Source organism: Etheostoma spectabile, chromosome 21 (assembly GCF_008692095.1).
Source record: "Etheostoma spectabile isolate EspeVRDwgs_2016 chromosome 21, UIUC_Espe_1.0, whole genome shotgun sequence".
In the NCBI taxonomy this organism is placed as follows: Eukaryota; Metazoa; Chordata; class Actinopteri; order Perciformes; family Percidae; genus Etheostoma; species Etheostoma spectabile.
The window spans coordinates 14,404,412-14,429,785 of NC_045753.1; the positions used below are offsets into that span (position 1 = coordinate 14,404,412).

At 40.2% G+C, this 25,374-nt stretch overlaps 2 protein-coding genes across 21 annotated transcripts in view; one reads left to right on the plus strand and one right to left on the minus strand.

The window, feature by feature from the left end:
• LOC116671722 (neurotrypsin) overlaps positions 1 to 14,947 on the plus strand; it is a 76,083-nt gene extending 61,136 nt beyond the window's left edge. For 2 of the 3 annotated variants that reach the window (XM_032503135.1, XM_032503136.1), the window contains exons 3-14: positions 1,169 to 1,411; positions 2,898 to 3,036; positions 3,119 to 3,297; positions 3,588 to 3,735; positions 6,605 to 6,783; positions 7,198 to 7,339; positions 7,734 to 7,954; positions 9,032 to 9,173; positions 9,250 to 9,528; positions 11,543 to 11,665; positions 11,782 to 12,050; positions 12,253 to 14,947. In XM_032503135.1, coding sequence (XP_032359026.1) covers positions 1,169 to 1,411; positions 2,898 to 3,036; positions 3,119 to 3,297; positions 3,588 to 3,735; positions 6,605 to 6,783; positions 7,198 to 7,339; positions 7,734 to 7,954; positions 9,032 to 9,173; positions 9,250 to 9,528; positions 11,543 to 11,665; positions 11,782 to 12,050; positions 12,253 to 12,848 — 2,660 coding nt within the window. In that variant the 3' untranslated portion in view covers positions 12,849 to 14,947. The remainder of the gene's footprint in view (positions 1 to 1,168; positions 1,412 to 2,897; positions 3,037 to 3,118; positions 3,298 to 3,587; positions 3,736 to 6,604; positions 6,784 to 7,197; positions 7,340 to 7,733; positions 7,955 to 9,031; positions 9,174 to 9,249; positions 9,529 to 11,542; positions 11,666 to 11,781; positions 12,051 to 12,252) is intronic. The other variant, XR_004327339.1, reaches the window with a different exon arrangement.
• Positions 14,948 to 18,950: 4,003 nt separating this feature from the next.
• The window catches only part of LOC116671728 (calcium/calmodulin-dependent protein kinase type II subunit gamma), an 83,744-nt gene continuing 77,320 nt past the window's right edge, over positions 18,951 to 25,374 (minus strand). For 11 of the 18 annotated variants that reach the window (XM_032503183.1, XM_032503181.1, XM_032503176.1 and 8 more), the window contains 4 exons: positions 22,927 to 23,002; positions 22,632 to 22,726; positions 21,809 to 22,045; positions 18,951 to 21,560 (listed from right to left, as the gene is read on the minus strand). In XM_032503183.1, the coding sequence (XP_032359074.1) occupies positions 21,813 to 22,045; positions 22,632 to 22,726; positions 22,927 to 23,002 (404 nt within the window). In that variant the 3' untranslated portion in view covers positions 18,951 to 21,560; positions 21,809 to 21,812. Of the gene's footprint in view, positions 21,561 to 21,808; positions 22,046 to 22,631; positions 22,727 to 22,926; positions 23,003 to 23,278; positions 23,282 to 25,374 lie in introns of all 18 variants that reach the window. The other 7 variants (XM_032503175.1, XM_032503173.1, XM_032503169.1 and 4 more) reach the window with 1 other exon arrangement.

A 25,374-nucleotide genomic window follows, 5' to 3' on the forward strand; every position in this document is an offset into this window, starting at 1 on the left:
TCTTAATTCTCAATTGGACCCGAGCCTCCTTCCTCAGAGATACAACAAACACGAAGTTTAGAAAATTCTTACAATAGTATTTGTACTTTGTTCACCTCTGATTAAGTAAACATGAACATTTACTGTTGGTTTGGGGGATCAGTTGATGAATAAAAAGGAAGAAAACAAGAAAATACAGGAACAAATAAATGAATGAAGGATTAAAGAATAGCTGGAGGAAAGACAGACGCAACAAGAAAGACAAAGAGAAAGAGAAAACAAAAAACTAATAAATAAATAAAGATAAACTAAGTTAGTAAGACATTTTTTGTTGATGTTTTTAAAGATCTCAAAAACTGTTGGATAGATTGTCATTACATTATGGGCTGACAGTTTTGTGTTCCAATGACTTGAGCGATTCTCAGATTTTTCCTCTAGTGCTGTCAGCAGGTATTTTTGTCTTTTTTTGAAATATCTCAACAACTAAGTATGATGGATTGATATGAAATCTGGTGCATTATTTACATAATAAAAATGTCTATAAACAACACAGAGGTTCTCCAGCTAATCGGCCACCCTCGTTCTATAAATCTAGTCGAAAGTACCTCTGAGAGCATTAGTACGTCTGAAGCCTTCATGTGTACCACGCTGCTTGTTTAATTCTGCGATATAATTTTTTTTCATTAATGCCTGATGTAGCTTGTTATTAGGCCGCAGTATATATATAACCTGCTCTATATTTTGTGGCCTAATTTTGATTCACTTTGATGTCAGCAGTTTTCCTTTCAGTCGGTCTAAGCTTCACTCATACATTTCTCCTTCTCAGAGAAGATTACAGGAAGTGTCTGAGCACCACCATGTTAAGTTAAGGTTATGGATATTTCACCAGTTCAGCATGGATCAGCAGGGGTAAAATGCATTAGGCAGAATCCTGCTGTGGCAGTGGCGGCATATGAGAATCATCCATATAAGCCTTTGTGCTCAGATAAAATACAGACACGGGGATAATGTGACGGAATCAAGAGCAATTCCACCCATCTTTACTCTCATTTCTACCAAACTTTGCCTCCCTTTATTCACATTGTCCTCTATGACCCAAATCCTCCTTTCATTCAAAACATCCTATTATTCCATCTTCCTCCACATTTACTCACTCTCTCTCCTCCCCTCTCTCCATCTCTGTGTGCAGTGCCTCTGTCCTGCTCTGAGGGATTCACAGAGTTGGGATACTACAACGGTACCGTGTCTCAGACGGACTCTGGCGCCCCCTGTCTAAAGTGGACCGAGTTCCCAGACTACGTCATGCAGTACCCTGGCCGAGGACTGGGTGACCACAGCTACTGCAGGAACCCAGACCGAGAGTCCAACCCCTGGTGTTTCTTCAGACAAAACTCTGGAGCCATTGGATGGGCCTACTGCGACTGCCACCAGGGTACAACCACAGATCACCAGGATTTAACTCATACTTTACAATTTAGAATAAAACACACAGATAAACAACAAAAGCCATTATTAAAGCACTGTAAAATATGGGAAACATGTAATAGTTCTTATTAAATAAATGTAATTTACCTACCAACCAAACTTATTTAATTTCTTTCAAACATTTCCAAAATCTGAGAAATTAGTCATAACACCATAACACAGGAAGAACAAACAACTATTGTTATTATCATTTATCAATCTGTTGAGGATCTTCCCAAGGGCTTTGCAATTAATCTGTAGGGTTGTGAGATTAAAGATCCCATGACATGGTGCTCTTTGGATGTTTTAATATGGGCCTTAGTGGTCCTTTGATTATGTGAAACCGCAACATGTTTCCTTCAGGGTAGTTCAAGGAAGGGAGAGAACTTCTAAGGTAATCATATTTTGCAGACCATTCTAGGCCCAGGGTGCATAAAAAGAGAAAGCAGTTTTACTAAGCACTGAGTGCACCCTGGGGACATTTAAAAGAGTTTGATATGCAGGTTTATTGCTATAGTTGCTGATATGAAAGGATAAAAGGCTATACGATATGAGCAGGTCATTTACCCAGCATTGTCTTGGCAATAAAAAGCAGACAGGGCCATTCTGCAGATGCATATAAAATGTGAATATGCAAATGCAGACCAAGTAGATATTACTTTTGGCTCACAGGCCAAAACAATTCTGAATCTGCTCATCAAATTTTCCCTGAGTTTAATGCGATGTCTGCAGATTGATTGCAGAAATCCAAAACACAATTATATTCAATTTCCAATTATACAAAACAGCAAATGTTTAGCCTTTATGCTTGATGAATAAATTATCAAACTAAGTAATCAAAATGTGTCATTAACAATGAATTAAATGGCAATGTGCAATGTGAGAGGGGTTGTTTATAGAGAAAAACCCACAGAGAATCATCAGCCCACTCTGCAGTTCCCCTCAGCTCTACATAATGTTTTAGTGTATTTTGGTTTTCTGGCCCACAAGCTCTGCTCACAACAACCTCGTTCCCAGCAGGTGCAGGCAATAACCTAAAAAACCCACACTTCCTGCTTAGCACAAAATGGCAGACAGACAAAGTTAGCGACTAGCTGGTTAAATAGTGAAGCTTTTAGCAGCTAGAGAACCAGATATTTCTGGTGGAGACCAAAACTGAGCTAAAAGAGAGTGAACATTCATCCCCTCACTTCAAATGAATATAAATGCTTCTCACTGTCAGCTGGATGTGTAAATAGACAACTGCTTGCTAATAATATATACTACATATTATTATATATTATAATATATGTCATGTTGTGGTCACAGCCCAACTGGCCAAAAAAAAAAAATCAACGAATGCTGCATAAAGCAATTAATTTATTATGAAATCGGGATACAGGTTTCTACTGCGTCACTCCGTAAACGGACGACTGGTGAGTTATTGTAGCGTACGCTGCTTGTTTTTCTTTTAGGTGCAGCACGTCTGGTGGGCAGCTCGTCCTCTGGAAGTGGCCGTGTTGAGGTCTACCTGAACGGCCAATGGGGGGCGGTGTGCGACTCTCACTGGTCGGACAGAGACGCCAGCGTGATCTGCAGGCAGCTGGGCCTGGGGTAAGAGAAATCAAAAAAAGTCCTTATTTAGTATTAAAGTTTCACAGCTGTGATGCATTTGCTGTTTTTCTTATGTTAACAGTGACATTGGCACGGCATTGCAACACTCCCAGTTTGGCTCCGGCTCCGGCCTCTTCCACTATGAGCGTCTGGGTTGCCGTGGCGATGAGAACACTCTGAGTAAATGCCGGAGCAGGACATTCGTCACCGGTGACTGTAGCCATGGAAACGAGGCAGCAGTGTTGTGTGCGCCACCGGAAGGTCAGTGTGACTTCCACAGTGTCATGGCAACCAGACCTGAATAGTCCCCCCTCGCACCTGAGAGACACAGAGAGATGTACATCTTTAGTTTTGATAACGGATTTATTGAGAAGGATTTGTTTTGCTTTTATAGTACACTATAGAAAGTGTACTGTAGAAACATACAACTAGACAGTACACTGTGTGGAAATATTTTATACATTCCTACTCTGTTGTTAAAGAAATAAAGAATTTGAGGGAGAAGGATGCTGTTTGACCTACATAGCATTATTTCTACCACCTTCTCTCAGGCAATGGCTCTCCGCTGCGATTGGTGGGAGGCGAGGAAGACTTTGAAGGTCGAGTGGAGGTGTATCACACAGGACGGTGGGGGTCCATCTGTGACGACCAGTGGGACGACAGAGATGCAGAGGTGGTGTGCAGACAGCTGGGTTTTGGGTACGTACGTCGGGGATTTTTCCCACCTAGTTGACATGTGTGTGAACATTTAGACCCTTTCCCAAACATTTCCCTGCCCAGCAGCCCTTAACCGCTAGGTTTACATATTACAGATAGAGTGATAGATAGCATAACATAACACAACTAACACATATACACACATATATCAAACATACATAAGAATAAAAATAGAAATCACTCACAGAAATGCAATGACCATGATAAGGTAAGATACTATGGTAGACTATGTGCAATGGTGATAGTGCAAAAGTGAACAGTGCAGAGATTGAACAGTGCAGTAGAGCATGATTAAATATTAACTTTGACTATGACATAACATTACTGACATAACTGACTGATTGAATAAGAATAAGAAAGATAGTTAACTGGGAACAAGTTGTATTATTTTGTATTACATTAAATTTAAAGCTGTGGAGGGTAGGCCTACTTTGCATTAACGAAAATAGCTGGTGTCATTCTGTCAAATCCCATTAAAGTCCACAGCCAACAATATGCTAACGAAGTCACACATTTATATACATGGTAAAACACAGCTGGCCACGGTGGTTTTTAGTAAATGTTACTCAAACAGGAGTAAATAGAGCATTTGGTGCTCTAGTGAAAATTTACCAGCAAGACAATGTAGGACTATGTGGGCTTGACTTAAAATAAACTGCAGTGCCCGTGTTTATCGTGATGAAGGAACATGTCGTCATGCAGTGCAACAGTGGGTTCATTTATTTTTCTGGACAACAAGGGCTTTGACTACACAAATAACACTTGTCAGTAGGAAAAGCAGCCTTATTCGTTTAATGGCGGGACATAGATAAACATGTAAAACTACAGATCACAAATGTCACAATGAATACTATCACCAAAATTATTATGTGCAGTAGATGGTGGCTAACTGAAGCCTGTGTTTACTTTAACTGAATCAGATGACTAGGAGGAACTTACATTGGTAGGATCTTTCTTTCTTCACTTCATTTTAAGTTAGAGGAGTGAAATTCATGAAGTCAGCTTGTGCTGACTCGCTGTCTGAGGGTTTTGTTGTCCACTTTTATTCCTGCCTTGCTGGTTTGGGAAAACCTCCTTGTTCACGTTCAATTATGGGTGGAAGGCAAAGGGCAAGAGAGTGGGGGCCAGACATGTATGCTACCTTGTACTATCACTACTGTGGCTCATTTCAACTGATGGGAAACCTTTGGTAACTTTTTGGTTTTGGTATTTTCATTAGATGAAGAGAAGTGTGGTGTCGGAACAGCAATGCTGGATGATGTGTTTACAGGGATCCGCTTGACACTGTTTCTTGATTATTAAAAGGTTTATTACATCAAAGAATTTAGCATCAATACAATTTTTGCAGAAGCTAGCAGAGTGCCAAATATTAGACTCTGGCACCAGATTCTTCATCACGGTCTATATAGGGTGCTCTGATTATACAACATGGAAGGCATGCGGTAAAACGTTCATGGTAGGGGCCCACAGCTAGCGTAACAAATACAGATATAAGTCGTAACTGTCCAGATACCCCCGGGAAGCCTCGGTCCAGAAGTCCAGAGGCCCTTCCACTAAGAAGGGGCCTACTACATTTAATGGCTGCTCTCTTTAAGAGACTAATAAGAAATGAAAATTGAGCTATTTTCCTTTCACTTAGTCAAAATGTAAGAAAGATCCCTGGTAAGCACATCCAGGTAGATTGTGTTTGTGTAGACGTGGGCAGATTGTGTTTGAATCTGTGCAGGTGTTTCCCTCCTCACACTCAGAGTATCCCCTCCCAGACGAGTTGTAACATTCCAAACAACTTTGAGTGTCAAAGAAAAGATGAAGGTCTAGCTGTGACAGGAAAGGACTCCCTTCATGTTCAACATTAGGTTGCATCTCCTCTGACACAGTGGGACACCATGTGTGTTTGTGCTCATAAATAATACATGTTCAGATGCTGATTCCACAAGTTCTCACACAGCTGCACTCTGTTTTGACACTTAAAGACAAAATGAGGTGATTTGATTTCCCACCTTGGTATTGTTTTCTGCATTAGGCATGTGTGTTAAATTATTTACACTTTTATCATGTGTTTTTCCAACTGAGATCCAAACCTACTCATACATTGTTCTACCAGTTATTACACGAGCTACCAGTCAATTGTGGGTTAGATGATGGGTGAAGTTAGCTAGTTAGACCAAATCACATTTGATTGGATAAATATGCCCCTGAGGGTAAGATAAGTCATTAAAAAGAGAAAGACACAACAAAAATATTTTTGACAAATTAAGGATACGCAAATAATTACCACATGAACACCGGATTAGAACCTGGGAAATGTTTTTTTTTACAGCAACCAACCAATCTAAATGACATGAGTAACAACACAGATTACTAAGCAGTCTTTCCATCTCTTCTCTACTTTGTGTTTTCTGATCATTTTGGCCATTATTCTATTTAAAAAGCTCCTTATTTACAATAATAATAAGATGAATGTGTTGCCGCCTAGTACAGTATGGTTACATGGTACATGTTCTCATGAGTCTTTTTATGTTTTTCATATTTTCAGCTTAAACATTAAACTGTGCATTGGAGCAGAAATGCATGGACCCACAAAAACACTTTTGTAGCATTTTAGCATCAATAAATAATCACCACGTGAACATCCTTGTACGAGCCACTCATTATTTATGGATGATTTGGTTTATTTTAAATATTTGCTTTATTTTGAGAGTGTGATGGATGGATTGCCATGAAACTTCATTCAGATATTCACGTTCCCCTCAGGATGAAATTCAATAGCTTTGATGGTCCTTTAACGTTCTCTCTTGCACCATCATCAGGTCAAAATCATAAGAAAAGAAAGTACATATGTCTGTTGTAGGGGGGTGGCGAAGGCCTGGTCGTGGGCTCACTTTGGTCAGGGTTCAGGCCCGATCCTGCTGGATGCTGTGAAGTGCACAGGAAACGAGCTCTTCCTGGATCAGTGTCCCCATGGCGACTGGGAGCAGCACAACTGTGACCACATGGAGGATGCTGGGGTCTCCTGCAGCCCTTATACAGGTGCATGCACACGTTTTACAATTAAGCGGGCTTGCGTACGCACGCACGCACGCACGCGCACACACACACACACACACACACACACACACACACACTCAGCCTACTGTACACACTGATAGGCTTCAAGCTGCTATTTATAGCCCCTGAACATCAATAAATCATCACTGCGTGAAGCAGGAACATCCTCTTTGTGACAAGCAGAAACACGATTTATGGGAACTGAGGAGTAACTTATCTACTGGCATTAAATAACAATTACTATTCATTAAAGCAATATAAGATTAATAATTAATCTGAAAATAATACATTAGCATCTATAACGTTTAATCTTGCCTCATGGTCACATAAAATGCATCTGCTTTTTTTTTTAATATACTTTATAACGGCCACAATGTCAATATGATACTGTTTCAGATGGTGTGGTGCGTCTGGTTGGCGGAGACAGTCCATGGGAAGGTCGGGTTGAAGTTTTCCACAATGGGGACTGGGGGACGGTGTGTGACGACCACTGGGCCCAGCAGCATGCAGAGGTGGTCTGCAGACAGCTGGGCTACAGGTATGGAGACACCCAAAGAGATGTACACCTGCTGCACACAGACCAATCCTTCTCCATTTGTTGGGAAATGATCTAATGACATAAACAGAGGTTTTGAGAAGACAATTTTTATTGTTAATTCAAGGAGAAAAACGGTCTGGGGGTAGCACTGGGTATAAAATTAGTTTTTCCTTCTCTTTCTCTTGTCCTTCTCTTTCTCTTTTGCTGGATAGTTGAGAAAAGAAATGAGGACATAAATAAAATGTCTTTGATACTATGAACACATTTTTTGTGTGTTACTCATAACAATATTTTTTGTTATTTTGAGTATTTTACTTTCACATTCTGAATAAGGAAAAACTTTGAGTTGGTGTCCCCAGTGCAAACAGGGTAAAGACCTCTTCTCTTCCTTCAGGGGTCACGCTGAGCTCGTATCGGACGGGACGTTCGGCGAGGGCGTCGGCCTGATCCTCTTGGATGATGTCCACTGTGAGGGATCAGAGACCTCTCTTCTGGACTGTCCACACGGGATCTGGGGCCGGACTGACTGCTCCCACAGTGAGGATGTGGGTGTTCGCTGCAGGGGCCGACCCAACCACGAAACCAATGAAGTGCCGGTCATCGCACCTTCCACAGGTGAGGGTGCTGTTTACTGGTTATTAACTATTCTACTTCACAGGTTTAAGTCGTAAAACCTCCTTTTATAAATTATAAGACCTTTTAGTCACATGCTTTCTTCCCCAACCTTTAGGCCAGTTTTTATAGATTAATTTATGAATTGACAATTTTTGTTTTAAAAGGTTCTCTTCAGTTGGATCTTTAAAAAATGAATTTACAAAGTGTGGAGCTTTTAGTTTGATGTACATTTGCTTGTTGTAACAAGAATTAGAATAAGAATTGGTTGAACTCCCTTTACTTACAACAGTATGTGCCACACGTTAAAAGTTACCAGAAGATTAACGTTGTGCCCCAACTCTAACTGTTCTTTAAAAGCAGCTTTAAAACCTATCAATGTGCACTTCCTTGCTGTGCCACAATTAGAACTAGCCTAAACTTTGAGAGCACACCAGACTGCTGTGTGGTAATTTGTGAGTTTTTATTAATTGGAAAGCAATTGTAGCGAGAACAAAGGAAGGAAGAAAGAAACCAGCGTGAACAATTGGATCATTGCACTGCACTTCAGAAGTTTGGTGACTAACTGTGTAACTGCAATTCATTATGGACCAAAAGGGCAAGCTGTCCCTGCAGAGTGTTGGTCTAACGCCCGGCTGTGAGCCGTTTGCTTTCCTTTGATAAACTCTTGCAGGAATTGCACCAGACACCATTTAGGCCGAAATTTTACTATAGTGATAGTGAGCAAAAGATGCAAAAAGATGTTTCTATGTAATCTTTTTATCTATTAAGGACTTTTGTCTCCCTTTGTGGCATTGTATCGTTACCTTAGTGTGACAACACTGGTGTTTTTCTCTGTCCAAAGAGTTTAAATGCCACATGTTGACAGCAGAGAGAATAAAGAGGTGTTTACTGCGCTTCCTGTAGACACGCAGGCCATTAGAATGAGAATAGAGGCTGAATAAAGAAGCATCAGGCTGCAGATGACATTTAACACTGTCAGTGGACATAGAACTCGCTTTCAGTGAGCCAAGACTGGACTATGTAGGTGCACCAACATGAATATGAATGAGTGTTGTGTGTTTTTTTTCTTCCTGTTAGGTCCCCTGGTGCGTCTCGTGGGTGGCAGCAGCAGAAAGGAGGGTCGAGTCGAGGTGTATCTCCATGGCGACTGGGGAAGTATTTGTGATTCAGGCTGGAACAACTTGAATGCAGCCGTGGTGTGCAGACAACTTGGACACAGGTTAATATTGATTGCATGAAAGAGACAGTTTCTTACTTTTTTATTACACAAAAAACACATTTGTCTCCCTCCTCAGTGGTGGAGCAGTAGCAGCTGGAGGGTTCGGTCAGGGGAAAGGGCCCATACACCTGGACCAGGTGAGGTGCACGGGGAAGGAGGAGTTCTTAGGAGAGTGTCCCTCTCTGGGCCAGAGCATCCAGGGCTGCAGACGAAGGGTGGATGCAGGGGTGAGGTGTGACGTTACACCACAGAAGTCAGCAGCACAGGCCAAGCCCCAAGAGCTGAGCTGTGGGCTGAGGAAGCTGGTGGAGGAGGAGAGCAAGCAGAGGAACCAGGGGCAGGAAAACATGCTCAGGTAGGATTTAGTACCTAATGTCCAAATCTGTGGCTTTTACCTGGAACTGACAATGAACCCTTATGAACACTGTACACGCAATACAAGAAACGAAAAAAAAAATGCATACTATACTATGACATTTTTATGACTTTTTGACATACTATACTTTTTTTGATACTTTTATCAACATACTACACTATACATTTTTTCGACATACTTTTTTATCAGTTTTTAATCACTTTTTTCGACACACATTATTATGACATTTTCACCACTTTTTTGACATACTATACTATATCTTTTTATCATTTTTTGGACATACTATACTATGACTTTTTTAACCCCTTCTCGAAATACTACACTCTACTATAACCTTTTGGACATACTATACTATGATTTTTTAAAGTTTTTTATACATGCCATACTATGACTTTTTAATCATTTTTTGGACATACTATGACTTTTTTAACCCCTTCTCGAAATACTATACTATGAGTTTTTTTTTAAATACAAAACTATTACGTTTTAGATTTTTTGACATCCTAGACTGTCATTTTTTTGTCATTTTTTTCAACATGCTATACTTTGACTTTTTTTTTTTAATCATTTTTGGACATACTATACTATAACTTTTTTAACCCCTTTTCAAAATACTATACTATTAATTTTTTGACATACTATGATTTTTTTAATGACTTTTGACATGAATTTTTGATTTTTATCGACACACATTACTGTGACTTTTTCGACATACTATACTATGACTTTTTTTAGTCATTTTTTTGGACATACTATACTATGTCTTTTTTGTCACTATTTTCAACTTGCTATACTATGAGTTATTATCCTTTTTTGGACATACTACTCTATGACTGTTTTCAACACATTACTATGACTTTTTTGACATACTATACTATACTATGTTTCTTTTCACTTTTTTTGACATGCTATACTTTGACCACTTTTATCACTTTTTTCAACATGCTATACTATGACTTTTTCATCTCTTTTTTGGACATACCGTACTATGACTTTTTATACCATACTATGACTTTTTATCATTTTTGGACATACTATACTATAACTTTTTTAACCCCAATTTGAAATACTATACTATTAATTTTTTGACATACTATGATTTTTTAATGACTTTTGACATGAATTTTTGATTTTTATCGACACACATTACTGTGACTTTTTCGACATACTATACTATGACTTTTTTAATCAGTTTTTTGGACATACCATACTATGATTTTTTTTATCACTATTTTCAACATGTTATACTATGACTTTTTATCACTTTTTTGGAAAGCTATACTATGACCTTTTCATCTCTTTTTTGGATATACCATACTATGACTTTTTTTTTATCACTTTTTCAACATACTCTATTATGACTTTTTTTGAAATATAAAACTATGACTTTTTTGATTTTTTGACATACTAGACTGTGATTTTTGTAACTTTTTTTGACATGCTATACTTTGACTTTTTTATCACCTTTTTGACATACTGTATTACTACTTTAATATCACTTTTTTGGACAGTCTGTACTATGACTTTTTCATCTCTTTTTTGGACATACTATACTATGACTTCTTTATCACTTTTTGCAACACTTTTTTGGACAGTCTGTACTATGACTTTTTCATCACTTTTTTGAAATACTATACTATGACTTTTTGGACATACTATGCTTTGATTTTTTAATGACTTTTAAAAAAGTACTTATTTTCATGAAAAAAACTTTTTTAACACTTAAGGGCCTTTAATGTATCTAAATTGATTAATTGTGTTTTAACGCATGTGACACCATGCCTTGAAACTACAATTTGACACAGGGCCCTCTATAGAACCAAGTCAAGTTTGGTTAATAATGCAAAACTTAGCACAGTTATTGTACTTGTATTATATGGTAAAAAAAAACACACATTTGCAATTAAAAGTTAAAGTTTTTATTAATAAAAGTTTACAGTCAGTGTTACTCATCCAAAAACATTTTTTGAGATTTTTTTTCCATTCTCTGCAGGACCACATGGCCATGGCATGTGTCAGTGTGGATTCAATCTCAAGAAGAAGGAGCCAGTCCTCTCTGTAGCGGCACCCTGATCAGCCCCTGCTGGGCCCTGACATCTGCATACTGCGTCAGCAGGTAAATCCGTTGCTGAACTGTAAATCAGTTTCCACGACAAATCCATCTTCAGTCAGACCACAGAACGCCATGAAGCGTTAATTCACCTTAAGATTCTTCTGTCCTGTCTCCTGCAGGTTTGGCAGCGACCCGTCCAGGTTTGTGGTGCGTGTCGGGGCTTCAGAGCAGACGCTTACCCCGGAGCAGGTGGTGCTTCACAGGAAGTTCAAGGGTCAGAGTGGAGGTCACGATCTGGCTTTGTTGAAGCTACCCAGCACCAAGGGTCACTGTCTGACCTTTGACCTTGAAACCAACGCAGCATGCCTTCCTGCTGCAGACGCAGCATCAGGAGGAAATGCACCATCTTCTTGTGTTGTCATGGTTACCGCTGGCAGGACAGGACCAGGTGTGTGTTTTTCTCTCCTGTGTGTCAAGTAATATTTTAAAACATCTAACAATATGAAAAATATGTTTAAGATGTTTTTGGAGAAAGAACATTTTTCATGATTCTTTGGTTTAAGGTTAATGACATTCCTACAAACTAACTAATTGTTTCAGCATTTTTTGCATGCCGCTTCTTTAATCATCTAATCCATCTTCTCTCCCAGACTCAGTTCTTGCATCCTGGGTCCCTCTGATGTCGTCATGGCAATGTAAGAAGCGCTATGGCGACAGCTTTTCCAGCCATGGCACCCTGTGTGCCGGCAGTCCTCCAGACACTAGCCTCCTCCATGACGACAACTGTCAGGGCAACTCTGGAGGCGGGCTGGTGTGTCAGGGGGAGATGGGTCGATGGGTCCTCACTGGGGTCGTTACCGGGGGTTACGACTGCGCTGACCCCTCCTCTCCAGCGCTCTACACTCGAGTCAGCCGCTTCAGGAGCTGGATCGAGGAGGTCATCAACACACGAGCACATCCAGAGGAACCGAACCCACACACAAACAAAGAAGATCTGACACACGTTGACAATGACCTAACACACACACATGAGGAACACACACACGGTGAGGACAGGGGTAAATACGTCCATGTGCATGACGAGCTTAAACACGCACACGATCAACAAGAAACAAATGAAATCAATGATATTAAACAAAAACACACGCGTCATTCACACACCAAACAGCACGTTAACACACACACTAAAAGCACACACGCCCACCATGTTGGGGATGCTGACACAAACACACAAATTCTGGTCTGATTGAGGCCGTGCCATTGGCTTACCATGTGTGCCATGTGACCACCTGAGGAAGAGGAAGACGAAAGTAACCTTTAAAAGAAAAGACAGATGCTCCTATCTTAGGTCTGTGCTCATTTTAAATCTGAACTCAATGTTGTGTTTGCGGTTGCTAATCGTTCGACGAGTACAGCGGTGTGGGCAGACCTTCCTGAGCTGCCAGGGTGACAGAGTGCGTGTGGGTGATTTGTGGTACTTTACATGTGAGCTACAGCTTGTTGAGAAGCAGCAGCGATAGCTGGTGGGGTCTGCAACGTTTAGGTTGAGCCTGGCATGCTGATCAGGGCCTTTCACTAAAAAAATCAGCATGGCATGTATTTTGAGGACAGCAGTGTTAACAAAATATTCTGAGGATATTTCTAAGACGGTCACACAAAAATCTATGCTAAAATTCACCTATTAATGTGTGTGTTCAGTGCTTTTTGTAAGACAAATCAACAAACCAGACCACCAGAACATCTAGAATAAAGACTGACTGCATAGCATCATCGTCCCTCTGAGATTATAAACACAGATTAAACTCCTGCATCACATGTCACAAGTGAAATGTTGCTTTTTCCAACAGGGCTCATCTCTTCAGGCTGTTGTCTTATACCTTCACTGGTAAAAAGTGCTGTTTTGACCCATGACTAAGCTACGTATTTAACCTGGGACCATACCAATGATTCTTGATGTTTTAGTGTTTAGGGTTAATGATATCTAAAATTGCAGGCTTGATATCAGAAAGTCTCTAAAGAAAGACTATTTACTATTAGCTGTTAACTCGCCAACCTGAGAGATTTTCACAACCTGGCAGACCAAACGTTTTTAATGGCTTACAACTGCGCTATAAAGCAACAATTAATTAACCGTTAATGAAGTCATTACTTTCAATTTATATGATCCCTTTAAGAAGGAAGTCTTATTAAAACGTTTTCTACTGAGACAAGGCTCACATTAAGGTCTACAATTAAACCCATACAATGTACGTATCAAGTATTCCCTCTCTTTTAAAGAAGCTATTGGTTTCCATCAATTTCGCAAAAAAAAGCTCTTGAAACTTGTGGAATCCATCACAAATGTTCAATCTGCATCTATTTTTTGTCAAAGTCACATTACTGTTCAGAGGTCCCACAGTGCATTTTTTCTCTCGGATCTATTAAACTGCATTACCTCACAACAATGATGGAGAAACACATCTTGCAGTGATGGATTTCACAACTAAAGCAAGAATCTGCTAACTGATATTTTATCCCAAAGAGAAAACTATGGTAACAGTGTCCGCCTGGAAAAATATGCACGAAAAAACCTGAAAAACTACAATATGGTTTTCGTCAGCAGTTGAATCAAGTGTACATATTTTGTGGTTATCGTAGTTAAGGAGCTAAAACTTGCAAAAAACGTTGGTATGGTCCTTTTTAACTGTACAGGAAATTCTTTCCTTTCAAAGCCATTGGAAGCTGACTGCCGGGTCCTAAAATATCTTTTTGTACTGATTGCAGCAGATGGCTCTAGATAGATAGATGGATAGATAGCTACTATTCCTGAAATTAGATAGTATGTGTTACTGCATTCATTCTTGACTGAATTAGATAGCCGAACTCTTGAAGTTAAATGTTGTCTGTTCTGTTGTACTGTGAGCAGATGTGCAATCTAACCAGAAGATGGCGATATTGCTCTATTTTCACAGGCTTGTTGGATAACCTGATGGTTCTTTTTTATACTGTTGCCATATGTGTACGAACTTGACTTGTGCTTTGATGTACTGTGAACCATTGTGTCGTGAAGCATCTTGTAACCGGCAACTGCTGTTTCTCCAACATGGACCTGTCCGATGCCTGTTGTTATAATCCTGTACATAAACTCAATCCTATCACTACTCCTTCCTTCCTTCCTGAGAATTGATGTTTTACCACGTAGACCCTGTAGGTTAATGTAAATAATGTATGTCTGTGGCTGGACGGTGTGGGATCAGTGTAAAGTGTTTAAAGACTTCTTTACCTGTGTTAAACCTGTCAGCTGTTCCTCAGTGTAATGTGCTGAATCATGGTTGAGTATTAAAACCTGCCTGGTGAAAACAAGCATTCAGTGTTGGTGTGGCCTCTCTTCTCTGTCTTATTAAATAATAAACTCCAAGTAACTCTGTTTTCTTAGTTTGGTAATGTTAAAGTCACCAAATAAGGGTAATTATGCAATATACAGATTAGCACCAATTTCCACACTCAAGATACATTGATTATATAAGTAAAAGATTGCTTACAAAAAATGTAATTGCCTCCCAGTAAATGAAAAGTAAATCTGCTTAGCTGCTGCTCTGTTACCCATGAGCCATGTTAATCTTTTCTTTTGTTTGGACGGGTTTTCCACTGTAAAAAAAGGGGGATCAGAGAATGCCCCTGCTGCATTGGGTTGGCAATTGCTTATTGAAAACTGTAGAGTAAGTGATTCATAAATGAACATAAATGACAACTTTTGGGACATGGCTGAATATTTAAAAAAAAAAATCGGACTGAAAATGATTAGGAAATCTGTATGACGGGCTGGAGGTATTGGAAAAAAAGTATAGCTGTTGGGGTGTAGACTTATGAAACTGCAAACTCAAGTTCAGACTCCCCAAACCTTCTTCATAAAAGAAATACAGCTATCAGATATATATAGGGCGAGTAGAAGTATAAAATTACAATTGAAATACTCAAGTACCTACGTTTTGTACCTAAGTACATTATTTGAGTCACATTCCAATACTGCACCATTTTGTAAATATTTATAAATTTGATGTATGATTGCCTTTTGATAATTGTAGTACTTACATTATATTTGTGTGAGCCTATCCTTCAAAGACTCCTGTCTAGAACTGGATCCACAGCATACGACCGTAAGGGGTGGCAAGACTGTCAAGACGTTCAGAGTTGGGCTATATTAACACCCTTAGGTGAGTAGAAGTAAGACATCTGTGTGAAGTAGTAAATACTAAAAATAGTCCTTCAGTATGACAATAGATAGGTCTTTACACCTTTAACTCAGAGACGGGAGTCCAGTGATAAAGTGGAGTTATTCCAAATTAATCTGGATTATTTCATGTGTTAAGAGTATTATGGGAAAGAAAACACAAGCTTCCATATTAGTCTGGGAGATGAAAAACAAAAGCGGATAAATTTTCCAGGTTTACGTAATGTGGCAGGCTTGGCTTCCAGCAGCAGTCGGTTATGTGAAGAACAGTTTCAGTGTTTAAATCCGGCTGGAGGTCTTCGCTGAGCCTGTGTCAATCACCTGTGGCCACAACTTCTGCAGGGCCTGTCTCATGGGCTAGCCTGCTGGAAGAACAGCAACCACGGCCAGTGTCAACTCTGCAAGGAGACGTTCACGAGGAGACCAGAGTCAATAACATACACAACAATCCAAGAAGGCTAATCATTTTAAAGGGATGTGAGGAAGAAACATTGATGAGTCTGCTAACGACATATGCATATGCTACGTATTTAACCCGGGACCATACCAATGATTCTTGATGTTTTAGTGTTTAGGGTTAATGATGACACTGGGGGTAAACTGAAGGCTGCAAAGTTCTGCCTCAAGTGCCTGACATCATTTTTTATTTTTTTTTAAACTGTTTTTGCTTTTAATAATAAAACCGATTAAGTCAGGTAAGTGGTGTGCAGGAAAGGGCAGCAAATCGGAACCAAACCCACAGACGCTACAACAAGGACTGAGGCTCTGCACATGGGGCAACCAAGTGAGCCAACCAGCCCTCCCCTTGCCACAGAGGTGCAGCTCTGCCAAGGTTAAACTGGACAACAGGATGAGCAAGAAGCACAATGATCTTCTGGACATGTTCTCCAGGATGAACAAAACTATCTACCAGTAAAGACTGATCAGGGAGACGGAGCACAAAGCAGGACGGAAGATGCAGTAGAAGCTGCAGAAGGTCCATGACCCTCGAAGTCCATTACCTGGTGAAAGTCAGCAAGAAGGACGCCCAGATGGACATATTAGACAGTGTGAAGGTGTTCAGCACTCTCATTGCCTTGACTGAAAGGAGAAGATCAGAGCTCATTAAGTTGATGAAGAAGAAGCAGAGGGCAATCAAGAGGACGGCAAAGGGCTTTATTAAAGTTCTTGAGCAGGAAATAAGTGCACTACAGCGAATATGCAGAGTTGGAGCAGCTCTCACACACATTAACGACCCTTTCCACATCCTTCTGAGATTGTCATCTCTCTCCAGCCTTCCACACACGATTGAACATCAAGAGTTCAGCATCCAGAGCGGCCAATACGAGCACAACGTCTGGAAAACTTGAGAAGACTGCGAGGCGAAAGCCATTCAACTTTGAAGATGAAGAAGTGGAGAAGTTCGGGATTACGTTGTTGATGTGACGCTGAACCCAGACATTGCACAGTGCTCTCTCGCTCTTTCTGACCATGAGAAGGTGGGGAGGGAAGGCAAGTGGCTGAAGAGACCTTTCAACCGCAAAGGATTTACAGAGTTGTGGGGTTCATCGGTCAGCCCTCAGGAAGATTTTACTTTGAGGTGCAAGTGGAATGGAAGAACAAATGGGCCATTTGAGTTGTTAATATGTCAAAAGGAAGAAATGGTTTCCAATATCATACATGGAGATAGTCATAAAGCCAACACTGGTCCCGCAGTTATTCTCTGCCCATGGAAGCTGAAGGAGGTCGGGGTGTTAGGAAGGGCAGGTCTCCTTTTGTGATACCTAGGGCAAGTCTCCATTGTAGATAAACCAAACCATTGTAGATCCATGTTGAAAACCCATGTGAAATAATAATACATATAATAAAAATGGATAAACGGCAGTCAACAAACCAATGAGTGACTTCACTGTTACAGCGTCCATTATATTCTATAGTCTATATATTTACTGTGGGCCTTGTTTTATAAAAGCACATTTTCATGGTGCCTGAATAGAAATTATTGGGAAAAAAATTGTATAAGTTCTGAAATGAAAAACCAAGGAAAATGTAATTTAACACCTCAACAAAGTCAAAAATAATTTGGATTCAGGAGACTTGTTCTGGGCCACATTTTCTAATTTTATTGACACGATAAGTCAGAGGTCAGAGATGGCTAACAAGACACATTCCCTCATAATTTTCTCTCAAGATTTGTGTCTTTGAGAAAGTAAGTTGGAGTTAACCAACTGCTGAGATCTCCTCATTAATCACACAGAAAGCAGAGGAACCAGGGGGGAGCTGTCCTACATCCCGTGGACACCGGCACACACACACACACACACACGATCCTTAAAATAACTGGGACCATCATAAATAACACCACAAAACCTTTTTAAATAAGGCTGCATCATTACTTAACACTTCAGCTAAAATAAGAGCCGAGGAAGACAGTACAAAGGCTGAAGTGGTGAGATGGGACGATGTATGAGCTGTTGAACGGACAGCAGTGATTGTTTTATCCTGTGTTAATGGCTCTGGAGGATATGCAGCGTTATGCAGGGCTTAATCTGACTTTATGTGATGACAGACAAGTATGGAGGGCAAATATTACACCAGCTGTGATGCCGGGTGGTGTTCAAAGCATCCAGCCAACTACAGAAACATTGTCCAGTTTTATTTGTGCTTATTTTACTCAAATTTAAACCTTTTTTTGCTCGAGCCAGTGACTTAATGTTAAATGTCACCTGAAACAAACTAGAAGAGACTACATGAGAAGAGATTCAGCATGACTAATCAATGTTGCAGTGTTACATAATCAGAAATGTGTGTTGCACATCTCTATTAGCTCCAAATTTGGTGATTTCAGGTCGAGAGTCTGCCGATGAAACATTCTCAAAATCCAGGCTGAACAGATGAAAAAATGTACAGGCCAAAAAAGGTCTGTTATGTTGTCATTTATTAAAGTATTCAAAAAAAGAAGAAGAAAAAAAGCACCCAAGGTTAACACAAAACTGTTTTAGCAGGTTTTTTGCTCTGGGGATGGATGGAGCACATTACCAGGGAAGGGACGCCTTACCCATGAGTTATTTGTTGAAGACAAAAGTGTTTCCGTATAACAACTAAATCAGACACAAAAAGAATGTGTTTAACAAAATAATCCAGTCGAGAGAGATAAAACAGTGCTGAAATAGTATTTTTATTAAATACTTCCAAGATCCAAGTTCGAAGAATAACAAAGCTATGATGAAGACCAACTAACACTCAGACAAACACTTGATAGTCGTCAATTCATGGTTGTATTTCATTGTACATCATGATCATGCAAAAAAACTCCAGCATCCATGTGAAGGCTGGGGGAGAAAGCGCAGCCCAATAGTATATCATTACAACGCAGGGAAAACGCTAACATCGAGGGCCTCATACCAAGCTACGGCTCCTGAATTTTTTTATTTTTTTTTATTTTTTAATTTGCGTTTTTTTTAAATATTTTTCATGTCACCTATTAAACATTCTGGATGGAGGATATTCTTATTTCAAAAGATGCAAATATCATATATTAACACTAGGCTCCATCCTTATTCAGGTAGGTACATGGTAGAAATGCGTAACTGAAACATGCATATAACTAGGTCTCCAGCTCTGATTCGACAGTGTAGGTCATAAAAACCTGCACACCCACACCAACTCTTTCTCTGGCTTTTAAAACTCCTCTCAACTGAGCAGGCAAGATTTAAAATCACGTAGGGATAGATTACATTAATAAATAATTTAGTCCTGTCAATCAATCTATGATCACTCAATCTAGGATTTGTGTTGTCTTTACTACTTCCCTCTTTTCCCTTTTTTTTTCTCTGTGTGAGGGAGAGTGCAGAACTCCAGCTTGGCAGATCGGCCAATTACCAAACGACAAGTTAACAGCAACAGCGACGACAACGAAAAAACTCAAACCAGTCACACAGAAACGACAGAGAGAGGTACAAATAAACATCTCAAGAGCAAGAACTCGTTGGTACACGGGAGAGATATCGGAGGGTGGTGGTGGCGGTGGGGGGGGGTTAAGATACGACTGTCGCGGATGGATGGAGACAATTAAGCAGCACAGCAGGGGGTGGCACCATGGTCACACAGCAGTGGTGCAGATATGTTACAAAGCCTAAACACACCACCTGGCGTGTGTGTGTGTGTGTGTGTGTGTGTGTGTGTGTATGATATGAAGAGACAGCTCACAGCATTGTGGGATCAGGAGTTAAGGACACTATGACGAAGGTCTTCATGTTCAAAAACTCTTTTTGAGCTAAGGGGTCTAACTTTTTTTCAACTTTGTTATTTCTTTTATTCCCCCGTCTCTGAAAACAGTCTTAGGTCCACGGGACTGGAGCTGGTAGCCCACGTGAGTGTGTTTATTCAGTGTTGTTTGACATCAAAGATCAAGAGCTACCAATATTTTAAGGAAGTACTTAAAAGGAGGAGGATTGAAGCAAATTGAAAATCGGTGAGGAAAATGTTCCTAAACTAGATCGGGGTCACAGAGGTCATGGGGTGATTCCCAGATGCACAGGATGAGTGTCTCTTAGATACATGTACATATATTACACTTTTCTACATATATCTATACATACACTGTTATTACACAGTGGTTATAAACAAACCAGGCCCTTGCAGAACGCAGAGAAAAGGAGTGGGAGGGTTAAAAGAGGGAATGGTTTAAGAGTGAGAAAAAAGGAGAGAGCGTGGGGAGGGATTTGAGGGAGAGGCGGCGGGCAAACATGCAAAACGCAGACGCCGATCCCGGCCCACTCTCTCCCTCCACTGCAGGCAACAGAACGTGTTAACACGCGGAGGTTAGCTTTACACTTGCACAAAAGAATCCCTCTTTTTAAAAACTCAGCTGCTTTTAAAAAGGATCCTTGAATATAGGATCAGTCAGACAAAAAAAAAAAACCCAACTAAAAACAGAGAGGCTCCGGTTATTCACAGGAACGCAAAGGGAACAGGACACTAAAAACACAACAAAAACAAAACGCCCCAGCCCTCCCACCCCAAACCCACAACGACACGATTTTCCGTTCGGTCGGAAAAACAAGCACACAAACAAAAACACATAAAAAGCCTAAAGTTCTACACTTTGGTGCTTCATGTTTTTGATATCAAGTTTCTCTTGCCATCAAGTTCTTTGACTGAGCAGACTTGATTTTTTTTCCCCCTTATAGAATTCAGATGGGGAAAATCTCCCACATCAACGTCCAGGTAACAAGCACAGCACTTTCTACCCGACATCCCTAGAATGCCAAAAATGTGTCCAAAATCTCAGCTGCTAACCTTACACTCCCCTCTGTTCCTCCCTTATTAGATAGTGAATATAAATGCTTGGTTGGGTTTTGGTGGTTTCTGATACATCTAGTCATAATTTACACAGCATATTCATAACTCATACTCATAAACTGTCACAAGTTCAACTGTAAATCCTCTCCTCACGCAGGACGTCTCATCTCGCGCAGGCAGAAAAAAGATGGCTGCCATGGGGAGGGACAGAGGGCAAAGACTCGCCCTCCAATCAGGCGCCAGATGCATGCATCATCCCCTGGGGGCGGTGTCTTGTGTTCAGCCAGCCCCCAGCAGGTCAAAGGGGGGACAGGATTGGTTGGTATCGTGGAGAGGGATGCGATCTTGCCCGGCCGGGCTCCTGGCACTAGCCAATCCACGCAGAGGACGTGCCTCTTAAACACGCTCGCTGAAAAAAACTGCCCCCCAAAACATACACTCCAGTAGACTGGAGGCTCAGGACCACTGGGGGAGAGAGGAGGAAACAGGCCTGAATGTCAGTTATGGGTCAATAAGAAAAACAAAAAATCTAAATATTTCATTTTGTAAGATAAACTAAACTGTGATGTAACATAATTTAACTTGTCACTACCAAACCTGGGTCAAAAAAACAAAAACATTTTCAATTTCTACACATGGTGGCTTTAAAATGAGCTCCATTGGTGTGAATCTGTGTGTGAATCTGTGTGTGAATCTGTGTGTGTGTCGATTACCTGATCACTGTAGTGGTGCAGCAGGTGCTCCTGAGCAGTGGAAGTGAACGTTGAGCCACTTGCCATCGCGACGATGCCACACCCTGGTCTCCTCTGATTGGCTGGAACGAGGGCGGCCTGTGGTGTCCACAAACTGTGTGAGCCGGATGTAGGCGATGCACGCGGCATCCTCGCCGATCAGGTGCACGTGTGGGTTGAGCAGAGTGGTGTGTACAGGCTTGCTGTTCTTGCTCAGCACTATAAATAGGGACAGACCGAAAAAATGTATCAAGCAAAAACCAGACAGATTTTGTTTTAAAAGTCGTTATATTGCTTATTAACTGTATGTTAAGTGTGCTCGGGTAACATGACAGGTACTTAAAATCTAATGTAGTATAATAATAATAATAATAATAATAATAATAATAATAATGATGATGACAAAAGATAGTGGTCTACAAGTAATGGAAGTAAGTAAATACTCATGAAGGGAAATGATGTTGTATATCATCTGAAATCTGTTCTGACAAAACAAGTATTTTGAAGAAGTCACATTGGCTCTGTGAACTTGGGAGTGACATTTTATACACCAAATGATTAATAAACAAAAGTATTTGGGAGATTAACTGTAGAGTTCACCAAATTGGGACAGTTCAGATGCCGTTGGGAAAGTTGACACATTTACTTGACATTTCTAATAAAAAAAATGACTACACTTTCTTGTGATCCTCATCCTATCTGAGCTTTACCTGGATGGTATTCTCGGTGCTGGCGGATTAAAATAGATGGATGTGATATGGGTGTGTTGGTGTGTAAGTGTGGGAGAGTGGAAGAGGAGACTCACAGTTTTCAAAGTAGAACTTGTGAAAGTCCATGCCCTCCACCAGGTTCCCCAAGGCCTCGGGTTCAAAAGAGGTAAGTCCAGGATCACAAATCCTCCTGAGAAAGTGCAACGAGAAAGAAAAGGACGGTGAGAAAGTACGAGTGGGTGAAAAGACATTAGAGAAAATCAGAACAGAGAAGCAGAGTCTTGAGAGAACACAGCTCTAATGAATCCTGTCCCCATACATAAATGTCCCTTCTTGCAGAAGCACCGATTCCTCCCCTGCATTTCATTATACACGTGCAGTTGTACTCACGTGTAGGCATCGAAATCTCCATTGTTGATCGCTTCAATCAACTGCTCTGTTATCTTGATGATCTCCTGTTTACGAGCTACAGAGAGAACAAGAGAGAGAAAGAGACAGATGGTAAATGGTGAGAAGCCAGTTAGGACGTGAGACAACAATTAACTGTGTGGTGGTTTTGCTTGATGACATTTTCTCTCAACACTTCCAGCTCCTGCCTTCCCTTCAGGCTCTCTTTGTGTGGCTACAGCTCGACGCTCCTCTTTAACCTCATCACTCGGCCCGGAGCAGCTTCCTAACTGCATCGCTGTCTGTCACTCTGCTTCTCACCTTCTGTACGACACAAAAACTGACTAAACACTACTCTCTGCTGTGTGAGCACACACTGCCACCAAAACTACAAATCCTGCATGGAAACAGGCTTAGACAAAAAAAAATTAACTCAAGAAGCAGTTGTACGTTGTTTTTTTTCCCCCCAGAGCATCCGCCTGTTATCAACTCTTATATCCATGACAACCTGCCATACTTTGACAGGAAGATGGTAAACGAACTTTGAGTTACTTTAAGATCAACCATGAACTAGCTTTAACTTTCAAGACAATGTTTATTAAAAAACAAACAAAAACAAAACAAAAACAACTCATGAAGCTCCATTAAAATCAACATGAGATATACTGTATGTATTGTGTTATATTCACGGATGCCTCTGACAAGGTTTACTGATAAATAAATAAAACTAATCATGTCAGCAGAGAAACAGCTTCTTACATTAACGTCTCCTACCAATCAATACCCTAGTTGTGCAAAATGACCCTTAAATCTACTGTTAGTAAATATGAGTATTATGATGCCTAACTTTTCCACACACACATTTTAAAACTTCAATGAAATCACACAAAAAGGTCTAACACTACATACTGTAATTGCCCCTATACTACTACTACTACTACTACTACTACTACTACTACTACTACTACTACTACTACTACTACTACTACTACTACTACTACTACTACTAGTACTGATCCTACTAACAAGTATTCCTCTGTGCCACAGAGCTCCATTGTTGTTCAAAGACTATTAAAAACACACCAGTGATCATGGGCAATGGTGGATTACCACACTTTTGGTGTTTTAGTGACTGGAGCACCAAATGTGTATTAATCCACAGCTGAAAACAGTCCCCATTAAATTTCCTCTTGCTTCAGTAAAACTACAGTGCCCAGCTTCTTGAGGACATTACTTTGCCTTTTTATACAAAAAAAATTAATCTATAAACTGGTTTTCTGCAGGTTTCAACAAGTTAAATTTAAGACTTTTAAAGACCATTATGAATGCAATTTAAAGACCTATATCTAAAAAAGAAACCCAAAAAAAACACAAACACGTTGAATGTCAGAGTTCGGAAACATCGTCAGTTACAATTCCCTAATTTCCTCATTGGCATCTAGTGTTAAGGACCCAGAGCACCTCTGCTCTTAGTGTTGGCTCTGATCCAAGAGCAAAACAGAGGTGGTTTACGGAAGTTGCGGGGCTACTCTGTGGGTCTGGCCTGGCCAGTGTGGAGGTAGTGCTGGGGCTGGAGCTGCCAGATAATTGGCGGAACCAGCTGACTGTTGTTTGCTGCAGACCCTTCACAGCAGTTAGAGGTTTCTCACTTTTTGCATGAGACTCTGGCACCCGTACACCCAACGTTCTTAGTTGAATTGTTTTCTTGCATAAAAAGCAGTAGGCTTCAAATACGCTGTTAGGAACTGGCTTTAACCAAGCCCTATATTTTTTTTGTATTCTCTCTTTTTGTTAGCTATTGCTAAACTTGCACTTGCCTGTAGCTGAAGAATAAAATCCATTTTATGTCTGTGTTACAATCCGAAAGAGACTTGTGCCAGTAACACCAAAGATGATTAACTGCAATATAAGTTGCATGTTGGTCTCATTTGTATTTGTAATACAGAAAATGTTCTTTGAATTAGTTTTATACAGTCTATGATTTGGACTTGCGAAAGAAAGATCTACAACACCACGGAATAAAAAACAAACATACATTCTAATGAGCCGCAAGAGCATTTCAATGAGTATTAAGAGGTATAATCCGTCAGTGTAATCCTCGTATTAAAAACGTTGGTGCAGAATTAACGTAACGTGCAAGGATCAGAACATATAGCGTCGTCCAAATGAAGTAAATATTGCCATAACGCAGTTTGGCCGGCAGAATATTTTGACAATGCGATATAATAATAAATAATAGAAGGTCCAAGGTTCTGTTTTGTCATGTGCACAGAAGTAGTTGTTGGCAATGCTCATTAAACAACTGAAAGAAAAACAAAACAAAAGTAAAGCAAAAAAAAACATGGCTAAAATATAAATTATTATAATTTGTGTAGACAGTATTGAAAAGGAATGACAGTGAATGTAAAAAGTATATCTATATCTATCTATCTATCTATCTATCTATCTATC